Source organism: Aedes aegypti, chromosome 2 (assembly GCF_002204515.2).
Source record: "Aedes aegypti strain LVP_AGWG chromosome 2, AaegL5.0 Primary Assembly, whole genome shotgun sequence".
In the NCBI taxonomy this organism is placed as follows: domain Eukaryota; kingdom Metazoa; phylum Arthropoda; class Insecta; order Diptera; family Culicidae; genus Aedes; species Aedes aegypti.
Window position 1 is genome coordinate 277876459 of NC_035108.1, and position 22538 is coordinate 277898996.

The 22538-nt window shown below is 38.8% G+C and overlaps 1 protein-coding gene across 1 annotated transcript; it reads left to right on the forward strand.

Annotated features, from left to right (window-relative positions):
* The first annotated feature begins 636 nt into the window (after positions 1 to 636).
* LOC5567113 (glucoside xylosyltransferase 1) lies at positions 637 to 21679 on the forward strand. Its single transcript, XM_021845162.1, has 4 exons — positions 637 to 751; positions 817 to 1045; positions 19527 to 19833; positions 20579 to 21679. The coding sequence occupies exons 2-4, from the start codon at positions 897 to 899 to the stop codon at positions 21242 to 21244; spliced, it is 1122 nt and encodes a 373-aa protein (XP_021700854.1). The 5' UTR covers positions 637 to 751; positions 817 to 896; the 3' UTR covers positions 21245 to 21679.
* Positions 21680 to 22538: the final 859 nt, after the last annotated feature.

Here is a 22538-nt window from a genome sequence, read left to right on the forward strand (position 1 = left end):
ATGCTCCATTATCAATGACTTTCAGGGCGAGATCATAAGTTATGCGTGATTTATTAGATTCAACTTTTCCAGATTCCCGGTTATTCATGTTCCCGGATTTTCTACGAACCCCTAGTTTCGTTAAGTGCTTTGTTTATTGTTGTAAACGTCAAAACCCGACTGATTGATGTCATCCGTCGTTCGCCGTTGACAGATTCGGAAGCATATCGATGGGTATTTTTTCGCTGTGTGAGGGAGGATCGGAATCGGAGGAAAACTAGTTTTTGGATTATTGTGCGAACCAAAAGTCGAGAAAGTGGTGATAGCTTTTTTTGGGGGAAATTTGCATAAACATTTGCAATTCTTATCACGTATTGTCTGTTTCATTCACAACAAAACGCGCCGCCAACTTTCGAACAGACTGAAAAAAATCATCGCCAGCAAACCAATCAAAGGAGGTGCTTTGCTTTTGTGTTGGCAAGACTGGGGAAATGACAAATGCCAGAAAACAAATCAAAGGAAGTGATTTGCCATTGTGTTGGTAAGACTGGTGTAACGTCAATTCACAGCGGTTTGCTTGGCTGGCGACGATTTTGGCGACGGTTTCACCGGCGACGATTAAAAATCGTCGCGTCCGATAGGGTGCAAAATTTACAATAAATAGCTGTTAGACGGTCCGTGCTGTCTGAAGAGCGGATTAACAGATTGGCTGGAAGAGAAACATCATCGCTCTGGTTGTGCCATACTCGGGAACTGAAAGTGTGCAATTATGGTAAGATCAAGGTTCCGGTTTTGTTGGATATTGGCAGGAAGCTTATCAAATAATGCTCATTTCAGGATGTTGAACATTTAATGATGAGGAGCTAAAATAGGCGGCAATCGTTGCAACAACAAATACCCATTCTCCAGTAGGAATCATGAAAGTTTACAGATTACTGGCCGTTCTGGTGCTGACTTCCTTCCTGCTTATTTGGTATTACATCCTGCGGGTGAATAATGGATTGTTCAACGGAATCAGTCTGGGAGTCAATTCAAGCTTTAGCGGATTCAGCTTGGGTCGAAAAAGGTATGTCGGATTCTAGGCAGGGCTGGATTTACATATATTGGGACCAAGGAGTCACAGTTTAGTGTTTCCCAGAAAAATATTTCCGATGTTTTTGAATGGACTGGAAGAAATTTTCTTGATATCATTTTTGATTGATGTTCCGGGTTATTACCGGGTTCTTATTACCAGAAGTCAGCTTAAATTGCTTTAAAATCGTCATAAATCTCGCATAACGTATGATCTCCCCCTAAAAGCCATTAGTAACCGAGAGTGTAGGTAGTATTTAAGCAAATGAATGTACCAAGATCAAAATTATCACCATTAGAAGATATTTTCTCTTCAATCAAGCACCGTTAAACGTCTAAATCCATTCGTTTGTTCAGAAATAAGCCACAAACTTCATTTATCAATGGCTTTTAGCGCGAGATCATAAATAAAGCGAGCAATGTAACTTAGATTTGGATTACAATTAACAGAATTGTTACAAATATGCAAATTTAGCGCGATTTTGAAAGTGAGTTTAGTTTTGACCACCGAAATCGTACATTCTTCAGACAGAGTATCGAATTATTTGTCGAAATTTTGAAAAAGGTCTTGAAAGGAACTGCTTTTGTAATAGGTATTAGTGTGAGAATCCATGCAGTGAAATCTTTCCCTCCCCTTGTTTATGCGATCTTGCCGCGATGGGAGGGCATAATCCATTAGCCCATATGATGGAAACCAAAGGCGTAACCTGGTGTGGTGGTATCACGTTTTGGCATTTTTGCTTACAGCCGCGTCATAATTTATATGGCATAGACGCACTAATATCTCGGATGTGATCCAACGGATAATTTGCGTAGTTGATAGCATTGATGCCCATTTCAAATAATTAATCTATTCGAAGTGGACATTAATACTATTGGTGACGATCAGTTTGCCTTTTGCTAACCTGAATGTTCCGTAGCCATTCTTACTATTAGCTAGCTAGACATATCGTTATCATATACGACGTAGGGAATATTACTCTGAGGAAAATGACTAGTTGATTAACTGAGCAGTAATACGTGGCGACTATCTTATTTTATATGGTTTTTACATTGCCATAATAAGGCATACCTCTTTTGTAACAACGGTATAAAAAATCTAATTCGAGCTTCATTTTCGCAAAATTTATGAGTAGAAAGTAGGCGTTGTGAAGCATTGCATTTGCCACCAAATAGTAAATCTTGTAGGAGACTGTAATAGAAGCCTAAAGCGATTCAACTTTTGGATATTCACTATAATAATGACTATGGAAAGTAAGACACTGAGATCGATTATTGCTAATGTGGTAGATAGGAATCAACCAAGTGCTGTTGAATGGAAGAAGGAATTTTGTCGAGCTGTCAATAAGTGCAGACGGAATCCTCTGAAGAACCCACCACATATTGGCGACGAAAATGGGATGCAAATCACAACCGATTTAATTTGGCTACAAAATGCATCAACAAGAGCATCCAAATAATGAAAAAAGTAAAGGTAGTGCAACCACAATGAGCAGCACCATTTCCGAGGGGACACTCACTGAACAGCCCGGGATCGTGATCGACGGATTCAAGCGCGTTGTTTGACAGCGGCGGATTCTCCATCTTAACGAACAATTTGTTCGGGTCCAGATCGTTAGGAATGCCCTCGATATTATATGCAACGAGTGTGTAACCACAGACAAAGTGTAACCATTGATGGCAGAGTTCTCAAGAACAACCGATTCGCGGATGTGAACTCCGGGACCAATAATCACTCCGAGATCGACGGATACATGGTGTGGCTATCGGATGAATGCGTACATTCGGAATGATACCTACGTCCGTAGCTGATATATAACTAGTCGCTTCCATGTGCAAAGATAAGTATATTTGGTGTATGTGCATTGTCCTTCTAGACAGTCTAGTTGAGTCTTTTCCCACGCCTTTTCTAGACTTCCCAATTGTACCAAAATATGTCTGGTTTATCAATGCGACCTGATGTCAATTTACCGAGATGAGTCGCAGAAGAAAATCTTGACGCTTTTGTGGAGAATCGGTAAATCCATTTCTGAAGTTTAGTTGAGCTAAAGTTCCAGCATATGATGTAAAAAGTAATGTTTGAAAATCGTTTCGCTGGGTCAAATGAACTGAAGGAGGATGACAAAAGCAGAGAGTACATTCCATTTTGAGTTCTCTGGAGAGATGGAAGAAATCCCCAGGCAACTAAAAGTCTCTAACGGACAACGAATTATCCGTTTATTACTAAGTCCTGACGAGCAACGCGTCGCCAACGCGTTGGCTCGAAGAAGGCAAGAATAAGTCAAAGACCTTAATGGACAACGTGAAGTTGCGTTAGTTCGGAGAAGGCACGTATTATAGAAAGTCCTGACGAGCAACGTGCCACCGTTGGCTCGAAGAAGGCAAAAATGAATCAAAGACCTTAACGGACAACGTGAAAATGCGTTGGTCCGGAGAAGGCAAGTAAGAGGCAAAGACCTTAACGAGCAACACGCTGGCAACGTGTTGACTCGGAGAAGGCAATAGGAAACATAGTCCTTCCTTAAGGTTAAGACGAAGAAACGGACAACTCGCCAATCACACATTGGTCCAGAGAAGGCACATTGAATGTTCATTTAATTATTGTTTTTCAGGACCTTAATTTACATTACGACATTAATTTTAAATTACGATCAAGGATAAAATTCTCAAGTTACAACAAAAGATGAGATGATATTTAATGGAGCAACATTGTGTCATATTGATGATATTTAATGGAGCAACATTGTGTCATATTCAGCCAGCTACACATGTCGAAGATTCATAGAACTTCCTAAATCCAAGTACCGGAAGAAATTGAGATTTGATGAGTAACTAGAACTACAGTTGTAATTCATACATCGTGTGGCAAAACTATGAAATTATGGGGTATCGCAGTCGGGGATTATTCTAAACAGCCATCGTTAATTATTTTGAGTATTCTTACAGGACCTGAAAAACTGAATAATGTCACCAAAATTGATATTATAGAAGCAAAGATAAGGTGAATTAGAAAAAAAAATGGAATTGATCACTGTCAAAGCCATTTTGATTTTCAACAAAGGGAGATGTGGTAGATAGGAATCAACCAAGTAGGCGCTGTTGAATGGAAGAAGGAATTTTGTCGAGCTGTCAAGAAGTGCAGACGGAATCCTCTGAAGACAACATTGTCGTAAATTCCGGTCTGAGCAGCACAAGAAAACACCGAAAACACATCCGTTTTTACGCAAATTCGTTTCAAAACTGACTCAGCAGAAGCTAATGCTATTGCAGTGAGCTTTTCAAGCTGAGCTTTTTTTTACACACTTATCGAAATATGATGGCTCTAATGAATAATAAACTATTTCATTTTTCTGCACACGCCAAGAATAAACACTAAAATGACATATAATTAACCCATTTATGGATATTCCCTACATTCACCCTCTCCTCTACTCTCTCTGAAAATCTATGGTAAAGCATTCTAGAACATTTTTCTCGTTGATCCTAACGGCGTCATCAGTAGATTCCGTCTGCACTTCTGACGAATTTGCGTAAAAACGGATGTGTTTTCGGTGTTTTCTTGTGCTGCTCAGACCGGAATTTACGACACCCACCACAGCTAATTTCAAGAAATTGTTGAACAGAGAAGAAAGTGACTCATTTCTTTGAGGACATTTGAATGTAATGACCAATAAATACTTTCAACTACAAGTATAACGAAATTAATTAGAACTACTACTAAACAGCCTAATATTGTTGAGACTTACGACAATTGACATTTAAGACTCTAATCTTACGTAAAAGACAGGAGTAATCACAATAGCATGATTAAAAAGGACACTTAAGTGACAAATTATTCAAAATCATTTCGACTGGACAGTATTAGTAATGACACTACCTACTACACTACTATTTCAAACAAATTCTGTTGGAGTTGCTGATTTTCACAATGCTTTCTTTTCTCAGAATATGGGTACTTTTTAAAAACTACCACGTCACAATCATGGGGTAAGACACTCATTAATATTGGTATTAATATCCGTTAATACAGATTAATATATATTATTTTTATGATATCATCGAGTTACCTACGATTTTTCTAAAGATATCTGACAGAAGTATCTTGAATTTAAGTCAATGGTGGGGGTTTATAAACAAGAGGCTAGGGATTGTGGATTGTATCAGTGCTGGGAATGGTAATAGTAGTAGGCTTGAATTTTCGCGAAAATCACGTGAATCTCATCAAGTAGCCTATGTTGGGTGCACGAATTTTCTAAATCATGAGTGTCATTGAAGGCTCTAAATGCGGGAAATGCAGCGGGAAATAGAACATTTTTCTACAGTAATTCTGGGTTGCCCTTAGCAACGGGTGTTTTGCTATTTTCGAGCCATTTTGCCTACAGCAGCGATGGACGTGAGTTTCACTGGCTTCGCTGACTGTGATTGGCTTTGCTTGGCTACTGTAGAGTGAATTTCAGATTTTTTCCCAACCCTGGATTGTATGTCTTGCCGATCTGACATACCATACGAGACAAATTGCATCGAAATCGAGTTGCGGAATGGCCCGGAAATCGAAGAAAGATGTGGGGCATTGATGACAATGGAGCTTCGCTGAATGCATCGTACAGGTGCCAATCTCCTTCTAGCCAGACTACCAGATGGATGTTGGCATCAAAAAGTGTGGTCTATGTTGCATCGGACGGATTTCTCATATATTTAGCTCAGACTATCTGACGATAAACACAACTTGTTTTTTTTCATATAAATAATCAATTTGCCTTGACAACTCCGGCAACAGGCAAACAGCTAAACTCCATGCATACTTGATAATCTTCTCAATATCAATATTAATATCATTAATAAATATTAATATTTTAATACTGGATCTAGTGTCCTGCCCCATGGTCACAATACTAATAAAAACAGTGTTCATGTGTTTATGTAACAACCAAACACATTTTATCTGTTTTACATATTTATTTGATACGATTGCGAAAAATACAAAATAATGGCGTCTGGTGCGCCCGCGATCGCGAAATACTTAACTCATGAGCTGGCGGAATTCGAGGGGTGCCAACTTTTTTTTTCTACTTTTCTGCTAGGGATACTCCTTTTGTCCGACCATTCGACAAGTTGATAGCAGAGAGCTTTTACGTTCCCTTACATTGCGCCCCCTGGTGTGACACTGGTTTGTCATCACGAATGTCTCCTTCCAAACAGATCTTCTTCAACTTGATGCATGGTCGGCGATAAACTCCGGAGTGGGTTCTGACTTCAGCAACTCTTACTATGTTGTCATCACCTGTCCAACACCTCTCCACAATTGCCAGGGGCCACTTGCCACGTTCGTTTATCATATCCGATACGTATACGACATCACCTTCTCTTACCTCTCCAATGGATTGTCGCCATTTTTGTCTCGGAATCAGAGTCGGCATATACTCTTTCATCCATCGTTTCCAGAAATTGTCGATGAGTTTTTGCGCCATCCTCCACTGCTTTCCTCAATCGAGATCGCTTTGGCTGAATGCTCCTGGTGACTGAACATTACTCGATGCTCCAATCAAAAAATGATTAGGGGTTAGCGCTTCACAGTCATTGACATCAGATGATACATAAGTCAAAGGACGACTATTGACGAGGTGTTCAGCTTCTACTAGTAACGTTTCCAAGACTTCTTGCCTCGGTGCTCGCTCCTTCAATGTTTTTCTTAGAGATGTCCTGATGCTCCTAATAACCCTTTCCCATGATCCACCCATATGACTCGCAGCTGGGGGGTTGAACATCCACTGTATGCCTCTTGTCAACACTTCACGCTCGATGTCTCCAAAGCTCAGTTGGTTGAGTGCTTCTTTTAACTCTCTATCAGCACCGCGCAAATTTGTGCCGTTATCAGAGTAGATGAAATCCGGTTTCCTGCGTCGCGCCATCATTTGTCGAATGGACATTATACACGAATCTGCAGTCAACGAGTGGGCCACTTCAACGTGGACGGCTCTAGTCGTCATACAAGTAAAAACCACTCCGTACCGTTTTTCTCTACGTCGTCCAACCGTAACATCGAAGGGCCCAAAAAAATCCATTCCGGTATGCGTAAAAGGAAGCTTATACATATCTAAACGGCATTCCGGAAGTTGTCCCATGATTGGCGTAACCTGCTTGGGCTTTCTGACACGACAATACTGACATCCGAAAACAACTTTTCGCAGCAAACTTCGTAAGCCTATTATCCAATAGGTTTGCCTGATTTCGTTCAATACGAGTTCACGCCCATGATGATGAGCTTCTTGATGATAATTCTGAACAAGCAAAGATACAAATCTCCCCGATGCTCCAAGTATGATTGGATTCTTTACACCTGGTTCCACGTTTGCCTTGTTCAGTCTCCCTCCGACACGCATTATTCCTTCATTGTCCAAAAAAGGTGCTAACGATTTCAGCTTACTTGACGGCTTCAATTCACGGCGATTCATCAAAACAGTGTAATCTTCAGGGAATTGTTCATTCTGCACTGCTTTCAGCCATAGACAAATAGCTTTCTGTTCTTCACACGGTTGAATTTGCTTGATACTCGATTTACGCTTGCACATATCAATGAACTTACGTACATAAACCGTCGATCGGATTAATCTTCTCCATTGACTAAACCGGTTTACGTCGGGTAGAATTGACTCACTTTCCATCACTGTGTTCACAACTGGTGTTTCGGAACAAAATTCATCGATATCGGCTTCGAATGCATGGTCATTTGCAAACATCGTTGACCAATCGGTGACATTTTGCTTCAGCATATTCGGTCCGGTGAACCACCTTCCAGTCGTAGAAATATCCAGCTCTTCCGCATCTCGTGTTCCCTCATCAGCAACGTTTTCCAGAGTGGCAGACAATTAATCGATCCATAAAAAAATATAAAATTTCCATAAAAAATGCAAAATTTGCCAGTAAAGAAACAAGGGTAAAATCAACAGAAAAGTTAAAAATTTCCATAAAAAAATAAAGAAGTGCATAGAAAAAACAAAATTTTCCATAAATAAAAAAATTTTGAGCAATAAATAGATTCAAAAGTGCAGTAGAATCGACAATAATCTCACTAAAATATATCGAATTTTCCATTTAAAAACCTCAATATGTCCCTATTTTCTTCACAAAAAGCAATAAATAATTATAAATTATCCACAAAATAAGCCAAAATTTGCAATAAATAAATAATAATTCGCCCTTAATAAATCAAAAATATCCATTAAAAAAAACAAAGATAGCAATAGCAGTAAATGCAAAGTTGCAATAAACAAACCCAACTGAGCAATTCAAAATGACAATCAATACATGAAAATGTTGTAGAAAATTCCAATATTTAAGTTAAACTTTCCATAAAAATAACGTAATGGATTTCATAAATTTTCAGTCAAACTGAAGCATTGTTTTCACAATTGGAGCTAGTTAGTCGTCGTACATACAGTATTGGACAAAACATTTGCAACTTTTTCGATTTTCCATACAAAATGACCAACTTTGATAAACTATGTCTCAGTTATTAATGGTCCGATTTGAATGAAATTTTCACAGAATATCAGACATAACTTGAACTTTAACATATATTTTTGAGTGATTTTTCCAATCACAAGTTGAAAAGCAGTAACGGTTATACTAAAGTGAATTTTTTGACGATTTTTCATAATTGACATAACTTAACATATTGAAGGAATAGCTTCATCGTATGTTCAGCAAAGTTGTAGATTTTGACGAAATGAATAAGTTTGCTGAAGACAGTTTTTGTGTAAGGCTATCAGATTTTGAGATAAAAAGTTTTGATTTTTCGTCGAAAATTATACTTTAGTCAAATCGTTATTACTTATAAACTCGTGATTGGAAAAATTATTCAAAAATATATGTTAAAATTCAAGTTACATCTGATGTTCTGTAAAAGTTTCATTCGAATCGGTCCATAAATAACTGAGATATAACTTACCAAAGTTGGTCATTTTGTATGGAAAATCGAAAAAGTTGCAAATGTTTTGTCCAATACTGTATGTAGATGTAGAAATTGCATTTTAGAGTTCGATAATTAATTACGTAAGAATTTAGGGGAGGGGAGAGCGGGGAGATTGGCCGGGTTTGAAAAAATATTTTTTGCCATATAGAAAAAAATAATGTTTCATACAAAAAATCATACATGGAGGGGAGGCGAGGTTTCGAAAAATAACAAAAAAATGTTTTTTAATACACCCGATCGCACAGTGGCCCAAAGCTGGCCAAAAATCAAAAAAATGAAGTTTGCAAATTCCTTCCCGAATATTTTTCCTTGATTTCTTCAGTATTGAATAACAACTCCCCAAAGTTTCAGATTGATCGGTGAATATTTCGATTTTTCACAGCATGTGACCTGGAGAGATGTCAGCTGAAATTGATCCTTTTAAGTTTTTAAAATATCGTGAAGATTGTTCTATATAAATTGCAGTTTATGTACTAAATCATGACCAAATCTTTCTCAACCGGTCTCATTCGAAAGAATATACCTTAGGCTTTACTTTGAAGATATTTCAAACCATATTTGACATGTTTACCATTTGACATTGTCAAGAAGTGTATAACATGGAGCTCCTTCAAAAATAAGACATTTTTTCAAAGGTAGTGCAAGTTATCTGGGAAACGCTCTAAAATGATCATTTACCCCTCAATGTGTGGCAAATGTTCCATAGTATTCGATGTACTATGGCTTCACTTGCGCTTTTTTGCGCCAAGATAAGTAAAAATATTTTTAGTTACACTGCAAATCAGCCCATAAGACCATCAAACTTGTTATGAATATCGCATTTTTTTACCATTATAAGCTTCCGAATGGATTCAAAAACCACCTCGAGCTTGCCTACGATATTTAACTTCAAATTGGCATCGACATGATGACGTTTCATTTGATTTTGATCTGAATACGGATTACATTGATTAAATTTTAAAAATTAGCTATTTTAAACTAATTCTGTCAAATGTACTGAAAATATCAATTTTCTGTTTCAGCGACAATTTCTATCAAATTACGTCTAAAAATAATGTTTTGTCAAATAATTAGCATTTTTGAACGTTTTGAGTGATAATTGTACTTTTGGCCAGCATTTGTATGGGATGCGGCCACTGTGGATCGTTAGGCGCTACAATTTTACTTATTTCGGCAAAGTTGAAATGAAACATGGAACATGGGATATCTTATCTTCCAATATTAGGAACACTTATGTCACTGCTTGGGTTATGTCCAACTACATTGATGGTAGAAGCTTATGCTCTCATGCCCCACCAGCCAGGAAACTGGTGTTTACAAACTAAGCATCAGTAATGTAACTGCCCACAGCAGTTGCAGAAATGTGTATACTTCGATTGATGAGTTTTTTCCTAAATATTTTTTTTTTATTTGCATACAAACATAACGCTTTTTAAAGTATCTTCTAATAGGTTCATTTTTAGATCTAGTGGGTTGTCTCAGTACTACAAATATGGTTAAGCATGCTGTAACGCTACTTTTGTACCTCATCACCCACTTCATGTTTTATTTCAACTTTGCCGAAATAATTAAAATTGTAGCGCCTAACGATGGGGTGTATTAAAAAACATTTTTTTGTGATTTTTCGAAGCCTCGCCTCCCCTCCATGTATGATTTTTTGCATGAAACATTAATTTATTCTATATGGCAAGCAATTTTTTTTTTTCAAACCTGGCCAATCTCCCCACTCTCCTCTCCCCTAAATTCTTACGTAATTAATTATCGAACTCTAAAATGCAATTACTATATCTACGACGACTAATTAGCTTCAATTGTGAAAACAATGCTTCAGTTTGACTGAAAATTTATGAAATCCATTACACACATTATTACTCATTATTGGAAAATTACGTTATTTTTATGGAAAGTTTAACTTAAATATTGGAATTTTCTACAACATTTTCATGTATTGATTGTCATTTTGAATTGCTCAGTTGGGTTTGTTTATTGTAACTTTGCATTTACTGCTATTGCTATCTTTGATTTTTTGAATGGAAATTTTTGATTTATTGTGGGCGAATTATTATTTATTTATTGCAAATTTTGGCTTTTTTTGTGGAAAATTTATAATTGTTTATTGCTTTTTGTGAAGAAAATAGGGACATTTTGAGGTTTTTAAATGGAAAATTCGATATTTTTTAGTGAGATTATTGTCGATTCTACTGCCTTTTTGAATCTATTTATTGCTCAAAATTTTTTTATTTATGGAAAATTTTGTTTTTTCTATGCACTTCTTTATTTTTTTTATGGAAATTTTTAACTTTTCTGTTGATTTTACCCTTGTTTCTTTACTGGCAAATTTTGCATTTTTTATGGAAATTTTATATTTTTTTATGGGACGTTAATATTTTAGCCTTTCCAGAGTGGTGACATAAAGCCAATCGTCTGGGGACGACTGTTCCAAAATTTCTCCAACTTTATTTGCAACAAATGTTTTCAATGCTTTCTTCGTTTTCAGCCAACACAACACCGTGCGACTATCAGTCCAGTACACAGTCTTGTGCACTTGAACGCCCATCTCTTCTTTGATCATCAAAGAGAGGCGGTAACCCAGTAAGGCAGCTTGCAATTCTAGTTTTGGAATTGACATAAAACGTACTGGAGCAACTCTTCCTCTTGAAGCGACAAAGGAAACATCAATTTTTTCGGCTTTCACAACTCTCAAGTAGGCTACTGCATTCATTGCCATGGTGCTTGCGTCACAAAACACATGCAGTTCGACCTGATCACAACTACGAAGATTAGCACTGTAACAACGGGTGACGCGAACATCTGTGATTGTCGAAAGATTGCTCAACCATTTCAACCACTTTTTCCTAGCTCCATCCTCCAGCTGGTCATCCCATCCAATACCACTGCGCCAGATTTGTTGAATTAAAATCCTTCCCCTAATCGTCATTGGGGTGACGAATCCAAGTGGGTCGAAAATTGACATCACCACAGACAAAACTTCACGTTTGGTTGGTACGCGCTTGCCTGTGATTATAGCTGAATCAATCTTGCAGAAGTTGGAGGAGAAAGTGAAGCAGTCGCTCTCACTATGGACCAATGCACGAGTTCACTATTTGACGTTTTAGCGGTGCCATGTTATTTATGTGACCATGGAAACCAGTGAATTCGGCACCGCTCAAACGTCAAATTGGTGAACTCATGCATTGGTCCATTCCATAGTAAACCAAGAACTCGATGCACTCCGTCACTAATATCTGAACTGGACGTGTCTGCTTGCAGGTTAAGTGGTATGGTGTTCAAAACCTCTTTCGTGCTGCACCGAAAATTTCGAATTTCGAACCCACCGGCTTTATGTACTTGGATTACGTCCTGGATTAATTCCGCAGCCTTCAACTCGTCATCTTCGCTTCCCAAAAAATCATCAACATAATGATCATGCACGATAGCATTGCTAGCATCAGGGTATTCATCGGCATGGAGCTGTGCGTTGTGATTCTTTATGTAGTGAGCGATAAATGGAGATGAATTAGCGCCAAAAATCATTGCTTTCATCCGAAAAGTTTCCACGGGCTCACTGGGACTGCTTCGATAAACAAAACATTGCGACCAACTGTCTGCTTCGGAGATCCAGATCCGATTAAACATTTCTTTAATGTCACCAACGAATCCAATTTTTCCCCGGCGGAACCGTAGAATCACTCCTTGCAAGATCCTCTCCTTTAGATCCACTCCTTTAGAAGATCCGGTCCGGTGATGAGCACGTCGTTCAAGCACATGCCATTTGACTTCGCAGCAGCGTCAAATACAATTCGAATTTTGCCTGGCTTCATCAAGTTCTCGACAGGAAAATGTGGCAGATACCAAAGATTATCTCTCGAAACTTTAAGCTCTTCGTCTGTAACAGGAACAGCATACTTCTTCTCCAGATAGCCTTGCATTATCTCAGCATATTTATCACCAATTCCCATCTTGGCAATTTTACGTTCAGTACACTTTAAACGAGATAAAGCCATCTTCCTGCTCTCTGGGAACGGAGTTGAGTTCTTGTAGGGTAGACTCACAACGAACTGTCCATCCACGAAATGAGTAGAGTGTTCCATGACTGCCAAAGCACGTCTATCATCCTCTGAACGCTGTCGATCCGGTTTGCTGATCACAACTCCCATGCTCTCTAGCATAATATACGATCTCACCAGGTCATGTAGATTCTCATCAGCATCACAGCAGAGATTAACAGTACCAGAATACTCTTCACTCGTATTTACCATCACTGGTCCGTGCACTACCCACCCCAAAGGGCATTTCGAAATAGCTGGGGCAGTGGCATCAGATTGATAGACTTCAGTCGTCTTGATAACGTTGATATGAGGTTGTCCAATCAGCAATAATGGAGATTCCCCATTCAAGCACTTCAAATCAGCTCTGTTGACATATGGATATCGCGACAATAGTTCTGCTACGTTTGCTTTTTGACCAGCCAGATTAAGCTTCCAAACTGTCCTAACTCCGGTAAGGTTGAAGAATGGTTTATCCGCCTGGTTTTCACCAACTTCGATTTGAACGTCTTCTGAGTTTTCATCCACCTGTTTCAATCCACTCATCAATGTGAAACAAAGTCGTTTGTTGCTTCCAGATATTCCTAGGATCTTGGCAACACCTGCATCCAAAATCGTCATATTCGATCCCTCATCGATCAGGGTGGGTATCTCAATTACACCTTTGGGGCCGCGAATCTTTACCGACAATATCTTCAACAACGCTTGGGTGAAGACTCGATGATCGGTTTTCATTACATTAACGCTGGGTTTATTTTGCGGAATAGAGAGGGGTGTCGCTGCTGTTGCTATTTCGGCCTTATGCAACAACGCATGATGATACCGAGTGCACCCTTCCACTGGACACTTTTGCCGTTTGTCACACCGTCCAATGTGAGTACGCAAACAACAAAAGCATAGTTTCAAATCAATCGCGGTTTGGAATCTACGCTTTGGATCAGCGGACTTGAACGCATCACACATTGTCACATCATGAACTTCTTTGTGGCAAACCCCACACTTTTTTGATTCGCCTTTTCTAGTGTCGCTTCTTACGTTCGATTGTCCGTGTTGAGATGCGTCAAAAAACCCACCAGCAGTTAATGTGCAATTTATGGATGAAGCGTATTTTCCAGTTTGCTCCACCCACGCTGCAAAATCCAATACAGTCGGATCGTGAATACCGCACTCCGTAATATGACGACCCCACATCATCACTTGGTACTGCGGCAGCTTTTGAAGAAGCATTCCCAAAAGTTCTGGGTTGTAGATGTGCTGTTTCAAACTTTTCACCCCTGCAGCTAGGTTCCGAACTACACCATCGAACTCGATGAATGTCGACCAGTCAGACACCACTGGAAAATACTTGACTTCGTCGATTAAAGCACGAAGGAGCAGTTCTGGTCTACCGAAGCGTAGTTAAAGTGCCTTTATTATTTCCTCACCGTCTACGGACGACATCAGCATATGGAGAACAGCTTCACGGGCCTTTCCGACTAGACATTTGTTGAGCCGCACTACATTCTCGATTCCTGAATATTCTCCCGCTTCTGTAGACAAACGGTATTGGTTCATGAACAACTGCCATTCACGAACATTTCCATCAAAGACTGGTAGGTTGTTGCTATCCGCGCTTCGTGCTAGCATGCGTTGCATAGATTTGGTGATTTGTAACATTTCGGCGTTGACATCTCCAAGTTGCTCTCCGTGGTCTCGCTGCACATTAGCTGTTCCGGTTGAACTGGATAGAATTGGTGGTTGCTCGTTTATCACGAGATCCCTTGGTTGAAAGCTCGACTTCAGCAGGGGCGTTGAGCTTGCCCTGAGCTGTTGTGAAATCGACTCTTGTGAGGAAGTGGAACTGGATTTCAGTTGTAAGTTCTGTATCCACTGCTGTACACGATCTAGGGGGTCAGCATCGTGAACTATCAAACAAGGATCTACATCCCGCTGCTCAACCAATTCTTCATTCAGCTCTGCTTCCGCAATTTTCAACTCCAGTTCAGCTTTAAGTAGCTTCTGCTGCCTCTCCATTCTGGTTTTTGCTTCTTGCTCTTCCAGCTGCGCTTATTTTCTTTCCGTTTCCAGTTTTGCCTTCATCACTGTTACTTGAACACTTTTAGAAGAAGATACACTTCTTGTAATCGAAACGCCTCTCTGGTCGCCTCCTGGTCGCTAAGATTGCATCGAAAATCCGTACTCCGTAGTTTGTGCCATCAACGACATTGGTGGCGGCGTCAGCGTTCGCGATGGCTCTTTCTCCAACACATTCTTGGCTTCATCGGTCATCGAAAAAAGTCGCTCCATGATGGCTACTGCAACATTTTGTTTCGAACAAGCCGCATCTCCGATTGGAACATCCAATATTTCACACGTAGTTTGTACATGTTCTGGTTCTGCATCTTCGATGATTCGCATCCTAACCTCAAACTAAGGAGATCGTCGTTCAAAATCAAAGCCTTCGAACCGCAGTACTCTCCTCCTTATCCAATTCAGCGTCGTGTCATCACAATACAGAATCTTGTGCAGCAGAACCAGATCGACAGGCCTCGCAGCGTCGATCCTGTCGGCCATTACTCCACCGTCAGCAAAAACTTTCATTTCTCAGCCTTCTCTCATAAACTGTTGTCCACTTCGCATATATTCGTCGTCGAAGGACCATTTATGTAACAACCAAACACATTTTATCTGTTTTACATATTTATTTGATACGATTGCGAAAAATACAAAATAATGGCGTCTGGTGCGCCCGCGATCGCGAAATACTTAACTCATGAGCTGGCGGAATTCGAGGGGTGCCAACTTTTTTTTTTCTACTTTTCTGCTAGGGATACTCCTTTTGTCCGACCATTCGACAAGTTGATAGCAGAGAGCTTTTACGTTCCCTTACAATGTGGACGCCATTGCCTAATCCGTCTGATTATTGGTCCTGGTAGAGGGGAAACCGAGACCGAGGATCAAATAATTTTAAAGAGAGTTGATTGAAACTCAACAGAATTAGTGTGATTCAATATTGTATTTATTGTAAATTAAGGGTAAGGTATTTTCTCAAAGTATGCATAAAAATTCTTGACATATTTTCGATTTACCCATCTTAAGCGTCTTAAAATATTCACAAATGCCGCCAAAGGGGATGGTAGGTTCCTAACAATATCCTTGAAAATTTCTTTAGCTTGAAGATCTCCACTGTCTCTGGTGAAATCTTTTGGGGATATCTGAACGACCTTTCAGAAACGATTCTCGAGCAAATCTTTAACACTAATTCAAGGGAAAGTCATTGACGAATTGTTAGGATTATTCGTTGGAGTTTTCTCAAGAACATAATACACTGTTTTAAGGTCCTAGAGTCCTAGAGTGAACATTCCGTTCTACGGTTGAACAGAAAGCTACCGCATCTACCAAATTAAGGGGGCAGGGTCCGTTATTGATTTCGGAATTTTGAAAAGCAGTTTTTTTCGTTCGAAAGTATAAAAAATCACAGGAAAATGTGTTCACTGTATTCTATTCTACAGTGAACACATTTCCATCGAATAATTTTTAGTTTTGAACAAAAAATCTGCTTTTGATATTTCCATGATGACGATGATTACGATGACGGAGCGTTGAACGTTAGGGCGAAGTAGGCCGTCATTGAAATTTGTACGTATTTTACTTTTTAGCGCGTACAATGATACTTTTTCAATCCAATATAAACCTTGAAATGTAAGCTGAAAAGTCATCATTGTTGCAAAAACGAATGACGGGCTACTTAAGCTTAAGGCTAAAACTAAAACCTAATACCTCTACATAGTAGTTTATTCAATTCTACGAACTTTTGTCGAACAAGATTTTATGATTGCAGCAAGTTTAAACATAGTTTGGTTGAGGTTTGTGCCCCAAGGCTCTTGGAAATCACTATTTTTGGGGAGTGTTCTCCCTGAAAAACAAACCTGTATGAAAATTTCGGATTTTGAATTTCCAGAACATGATGACTATGCATTTCTAAAACTCAATCCCGTTTAAAAATAACTTTTATCATACGAAAATAAATTGTAAAAATAGGTAATTAGGAAGCACATTCGTAAATCCGCTTTAAGCCAAGATCATCACCATGTGCTTCAAGGAATGTCAAAAATGAACACGTTAGCACTGCTTTTTCTCAGTCGATAATAATGATTGTTTTCAAATGGTTCTGAACTGAGACGAGACTCGCGAAGTCGGTCTTCTTTTTCTACGGTTGCTAAGATTTTCTTCTTCGATTCTGTGTTTACACAAATTTGTGAGCAAGATGTTCAAGCTTTTACATGAACTCAATGGCAAAGATGAATTGCGATTGCATCGTTCCAAGTTCAGAAAACCTTTTCAAGTTAAATTTCATATCCGCAAACGCAGTACACATTGCAATAACAAATGTTTTGCTTGTTTCGATTTAGTTTCGTCAGCGCAAATCAAATGGAATATTCGCTGAATTAATTTGTTTTATGAATGATTCCAATACTCTCCACATATTCGCCCACAAAATCAACTGGCTGCATCTGACAGCGAAATCTGGGCTGCATATGACGTTGCTTTTTTTCCTCTTCGCGAGTCTCGTCTCAGGTTCTGAACAGTCAGTGAAATACGATCAAAACAATCACCACTAGGAAAGAAAAAGCAATGCTAACTTGTTCAATTAATTAATATTCAATCATTCGACAGTACATGAGTCAAGCACGATTTAACCCCTCTACCGGCAGCTTCATTTCTTTCTTTCTATCTTTATTAACGAGATTTTTTACCGCTTGAAAAATATTAAAATCGCGATAACTTTTTTGATTCTTGATATTTTTGCACCATTCTCAAAAAACTCTTCTAGTTTTCGAATATGTATACTGCCGTGAATCGCAAGTCAGTTCCATCTGCATTTTCGTCAAAATTGAGTTGAGTTCAGTTTTCAACATATCTTCCAATGCTCTTTCAGCTGTATTAATGAGATAATATGATTTGTTCCGAAAAATATGGAAAAAAACAGCAAGTCAAATTGTCCGATAATAAAAAGTAACCGCATCTCAGTCCCACTCCAGATTTCCGCACCGTGTAACACAAAAATGAACCTCGCTTTGACCATCTTTATATTTTTCTCTGAAAGATATCGTAATGAAAACATGCTCCAATCCTCTGGAATTTTTTGAATAATCGTATGGAAATCGAGCTTGAAAACTTCAAAGCTCATTTTCTCAATGCCTACTTTTTACAGATGGGACTGACTTGCGATTCACGGCTGTGTAGGTATTACGCGTTGCAAGATAAATTTTGATTCCCGGAAAATCCAGGGCAAGCTATTGGCAAATTTCCTACCATATCGATCATAGTCACCCTTGACCTCATGTACTGAATTTTGATTATTTATGTTGTACACACTGTCAACGGGTAGTTTTGCCGCAATTGGTCATCTGGATGCAGAGATATTCCAAAATTCCTTGGGGGATCGACACGTAGCCATAACAGCTACAGAATTTTTATCGTATTCGGATACCTATTCACTCATCGGAATGATATATTGATGCGAGTGTGTTGTGAAAAAATTTAGCAATTTGGTCCAGCCGTCTTTGAGTAATGAGCTTTTATGTTTCTGATACCACTCTGGACAAATAAAGATCTTGAAAATTCTAAAAAACCTTATATCGTTAATTTCAGACAATAAATCTTCGAGCTGTTTAGTAGAATACCTATAAGTAGATGAAAACCGAATTTAGTACTATACCATTTAATTCCACTAGAGTTTGTATCCTTTGACAGATACGCGTATTTCAACCTCAACTGAAAGGCCGTCTTCAGTGTCGTGTACTATACTCGACTTCTAAGTCTACACATATTAGAGAAACAAAAAAGTTATCGCGATTTGAATTTTTTTTTAGCGGTAAAAAATGGAGCAGCCGGTAGAGGGGTTGAATATCATCAGGTTGGGATGGGTTGTTCGATCTTTGGGCATTTTTTGTAATTTATTTCCTAAAACCTTACATGTTAATGGTTTCATAGATTTATTATGTTTGTTTCCCGTTGACTAGGGCCTGAAAAAATAATGCTAATGTGTGTTTTTTAAACCATACATATTCTAAAAACCGTAATTTTTAGGTACTGTGGGGAACAAATCTTGATCAAACAATGTCTAAAATTAATTTAATCTTATTGGCGTGTTCGACAAACTTTAACAGAATAGAATTAGCTTTCAATAGGTGGTAATAGCATGAGATTTTGATTTATGAGTTTTGAGTTATGATTTTTCAAACCTTAAAATAAGCATAAAGCACATTTTTAACTTGAAGCATAGGGAAATCTCTATCAAATGAGCTGAAAATTTGACCAAACATTGTTCTTAGTATGAGAATTTAGAATACTGCTTGACCTGAAGATTTCCAGCCATTTTTCAAATATGAACAGGCCTACTCTAGAGTCATATTGATCCCAGAACATAGACAAAAGGTCAATGGAAGGCTAATGAATACTCTTTTCTTTCGCAGTCATCGTTCCCTGGCCAATGGGACGGAAATAGCCATAGTGGTGGTCGCTTGCGGCGAGCGACATAACGAAGCACTGAACATGATTAAGTCGGCCATTATGTTCAATCGAAATCAAGCACCGCTCAGATTCATCGTCGTTGCCGAAGAGCAGTTGAAGCAAAATTTCGTGGAAAAGCTGGACGATTGGCAGGAAATCAACGACAATATCTTCACCTACGAAATACATTCCCTAACATTCCCGGAAGCGAACAAGGATGAATGGAAGAAGCTGTTCAAACCTTGTGCGGCGCAGCGTCTTTTTCTACCGGTAATTATCATCAAATTTTTGAATTTATTCATAGACATCGCCAGGATTTCCATGAGGGGAAAAGGCTTCATAAGTAAATTCACGTATTTTACACCAAAACACTTGCGTTTTACACATGTCCAATCTCTCCATTCGTTCACAATAGCGCTTAATGAGCTCTGACACACGATCTAGTTGTATTTCTTAATTCCATATACTACACACGCGCGCAGATCGAGTTCGATTTATTTAGTGTTTCAACAGTTTAAGTTGAAACTTCTTCTTCTTTCTGGCGTTACGTCCCCACTGGGACAGAGCCTGCTTCTCAGCTTAGTGTGCTTATAAGCACTTCCACAGTTATTCACTGACAGCTTACTATGCCTATGAACATTTTTGCATGTGTATATCGTGTGGCAGGTACGAAGATACTCTATGTCATGGAAAGTCGAGAAAATTTCCAACCCGAAAAGATCCTCGACCGGTGGGATTCGAACCCATGACCCTGAGCTTGTTCATGCTGAATAGCTGCGCGTTTACCGCTACGGCTATCTGGACTGAAGTTGAAACTTGTAACCTTCTGAGTTACTTGTTCACCAAATGGCTCGGTAGCTTAGTTAGCAAAGCACTGGTCTAGCATACGAGAGTCGTGAGTTCGAATCCCATCTGAGCACGTGGATTTTTTTTCATAATTTCACTCATAATATATCCATCTTTACTACACGTAATGAGTTGATTAATTTAGAAATTTAATATCCTCTGTTTTCAGTCGCTTTTACCACACATCGATTCAGTTCTGTATGTCGATTCGGACACGATTTTCTTGTCCCCGGTCCAAGAATTGTGGTCTATGTTCCGCAATTTCAACGCGTCTCAGTTTGCCGGTATGGCGCCGGAACATGAGGACAAAAATGCCGGTTGGTACAACCGGTTCGCACGCCATCCTTACTATGGCGATCTGGGGGTGAACTCCGGTGTCATGTTAATGAATCTCACCCGAATGAGGGACTTCAAGTGGGAGGAGCACATAATGCCTATCTACAAAGAGTACCGATTGAAGTTGGTATGGGGAGATCAGGACATCATCAATATTCTGTTCCACCACCATCCGGATAGGTTGTACATATTCCCGTGTGATTGGAACTACCGAGCGGATCACTGTATGTACATGAGCGTTTGTGATGCTCCGGATGGCGTCAAGATTATCCACGGGAACCGCGGATATTTTCATTCCTATGTTCAACCAATTTTCAACTTACTCTACACCACCATCGAAGAGTACGCCTTTCGAACGGATATCCACTCGAACTTCATTCGGACGGTGGAGGACTCGTTGACCCTGCCGAGCAATTCAAACTGTGATAAACTGCTGGACAAGTTTTTACAGGATCCTAGAAAGTATTTCAAACAGAACCAGTACATCGAGGAGACGTAAGGAGACAAGTAGAACTGCAATCTAAAAAAAAACTCACATTCTGAGAAACCATATCGCGGGAGACAGAGGAGCAAACGTAATTTCGAATAGATAAAAGTGATTTCACTAAAACAGTGTATAGTAAAAGTATAAGAACAAACATGAACAATCGCAACGATGTCTACGCCCACTTTCATATACGTAGCCAATGCTGAATGAGAACAAATTCAGGAGAAACTCGCCTTAGTTGATAGATGTTTTCAGTATGCAAGATTTTGACCTGTTTTAGAGTTGATTTTTGGAGGAAGTTTTTTTTTTCTTTTACGATGTCAGTTGTGCATATGTAGATTTTTACAAACTTAGTCAATCTCTGTGTAGAGAGTTTCAAGTATTATAACGAGCCAGGATTTCAAGACATAGTGCAAGTGTAAATAAATGAAGTGTTTTAAACTTTAACGAGTGTTCTTGAATATGAAATGTGAAAGCAAAATAATTTATGGATACTGCCGGTAAGTATAGGGAGCGGGCCATCCCACACAACCGTTATTCGTTCTAACGAAAAAATAAAGGTTATTTGGCCCAATGAATACCACCATATTGGCGCACCCGTTGTTCAGTGCCGCTAAGATCATAATTTCGACTTTCTGACGAATTTCCTAAAAATTATATGTTATGGTTAATGGTAATTATTTGCAAAACGGGATTTTTGCAAGGATTTCTTTACTATTTTTTTTAAGATTCCTCTAAGTAAAACACCAAAAGTTCCCAACATAATCGTTCACAGATTCCCTCTTGAATTCCTTCAGGAATTACACTCGGAATGGAGGGGGTTATAAGTAAAGGGGTGTAAGTGACAAACTATTAGTTGAGACATTCTCACTGAAACCGACCCACTATTTACAATTGGTCTTTCAAAATGTTCAAATTTATGCTCATTCGAAAACTCCTGTCGAGTAAGTAAAGAAACTGCATTCGGTTGGTCAAATTGATGGACCCCTTGGTAACGTTATAACCCCTTGGCTCTCTCAAACTGCTATAACTCAGAAATTTATTCAATAATCCCTTCACAATAACATGGTTTTGGGAAGAGAAAACATAGGAGCTTTTTTTTGCAAAAATAAAAATATTTTGCGGCCATATTGGATTTTATCGGAAAATTAATTTTTCATGGTGTTCGCAAACACAGATTTCAAAAATTTCTGCATCATTGGAAAGCTAAGCTAGTTTTACACAAAATATGAAAAAAATCAGAGGTGTATGTTTTTTTGATCAAAAGATGCGATTTTGTAAAACATTTCTTATCGCGCTGGTGCAA

Bases quoted from the DNA above. Each gene is read 5' to 3' on its own strand.
- LOC5567113 (XM_021845162.1), top strand. From the start codon at position 897: ATGAAAGTTTACAGATTACTGGCCGTTCTGGTGCTGACTTCCTTCCTG. The intron at 1,046-19,526 runs GTATGTCGGATT...TTTCTTTCGCAG, and splicing joins TTCAGCTTGGGTCGAAAAAG to TCATCGTTCCCTGGCCAATG. The intron at 19,834-20,578 runs GTAATTATCATC...CTCTGTTTTCAG, and splicing joins CGCAGCGTCTTTTTCTACCG to TCGCTTTTACCACACATCGA.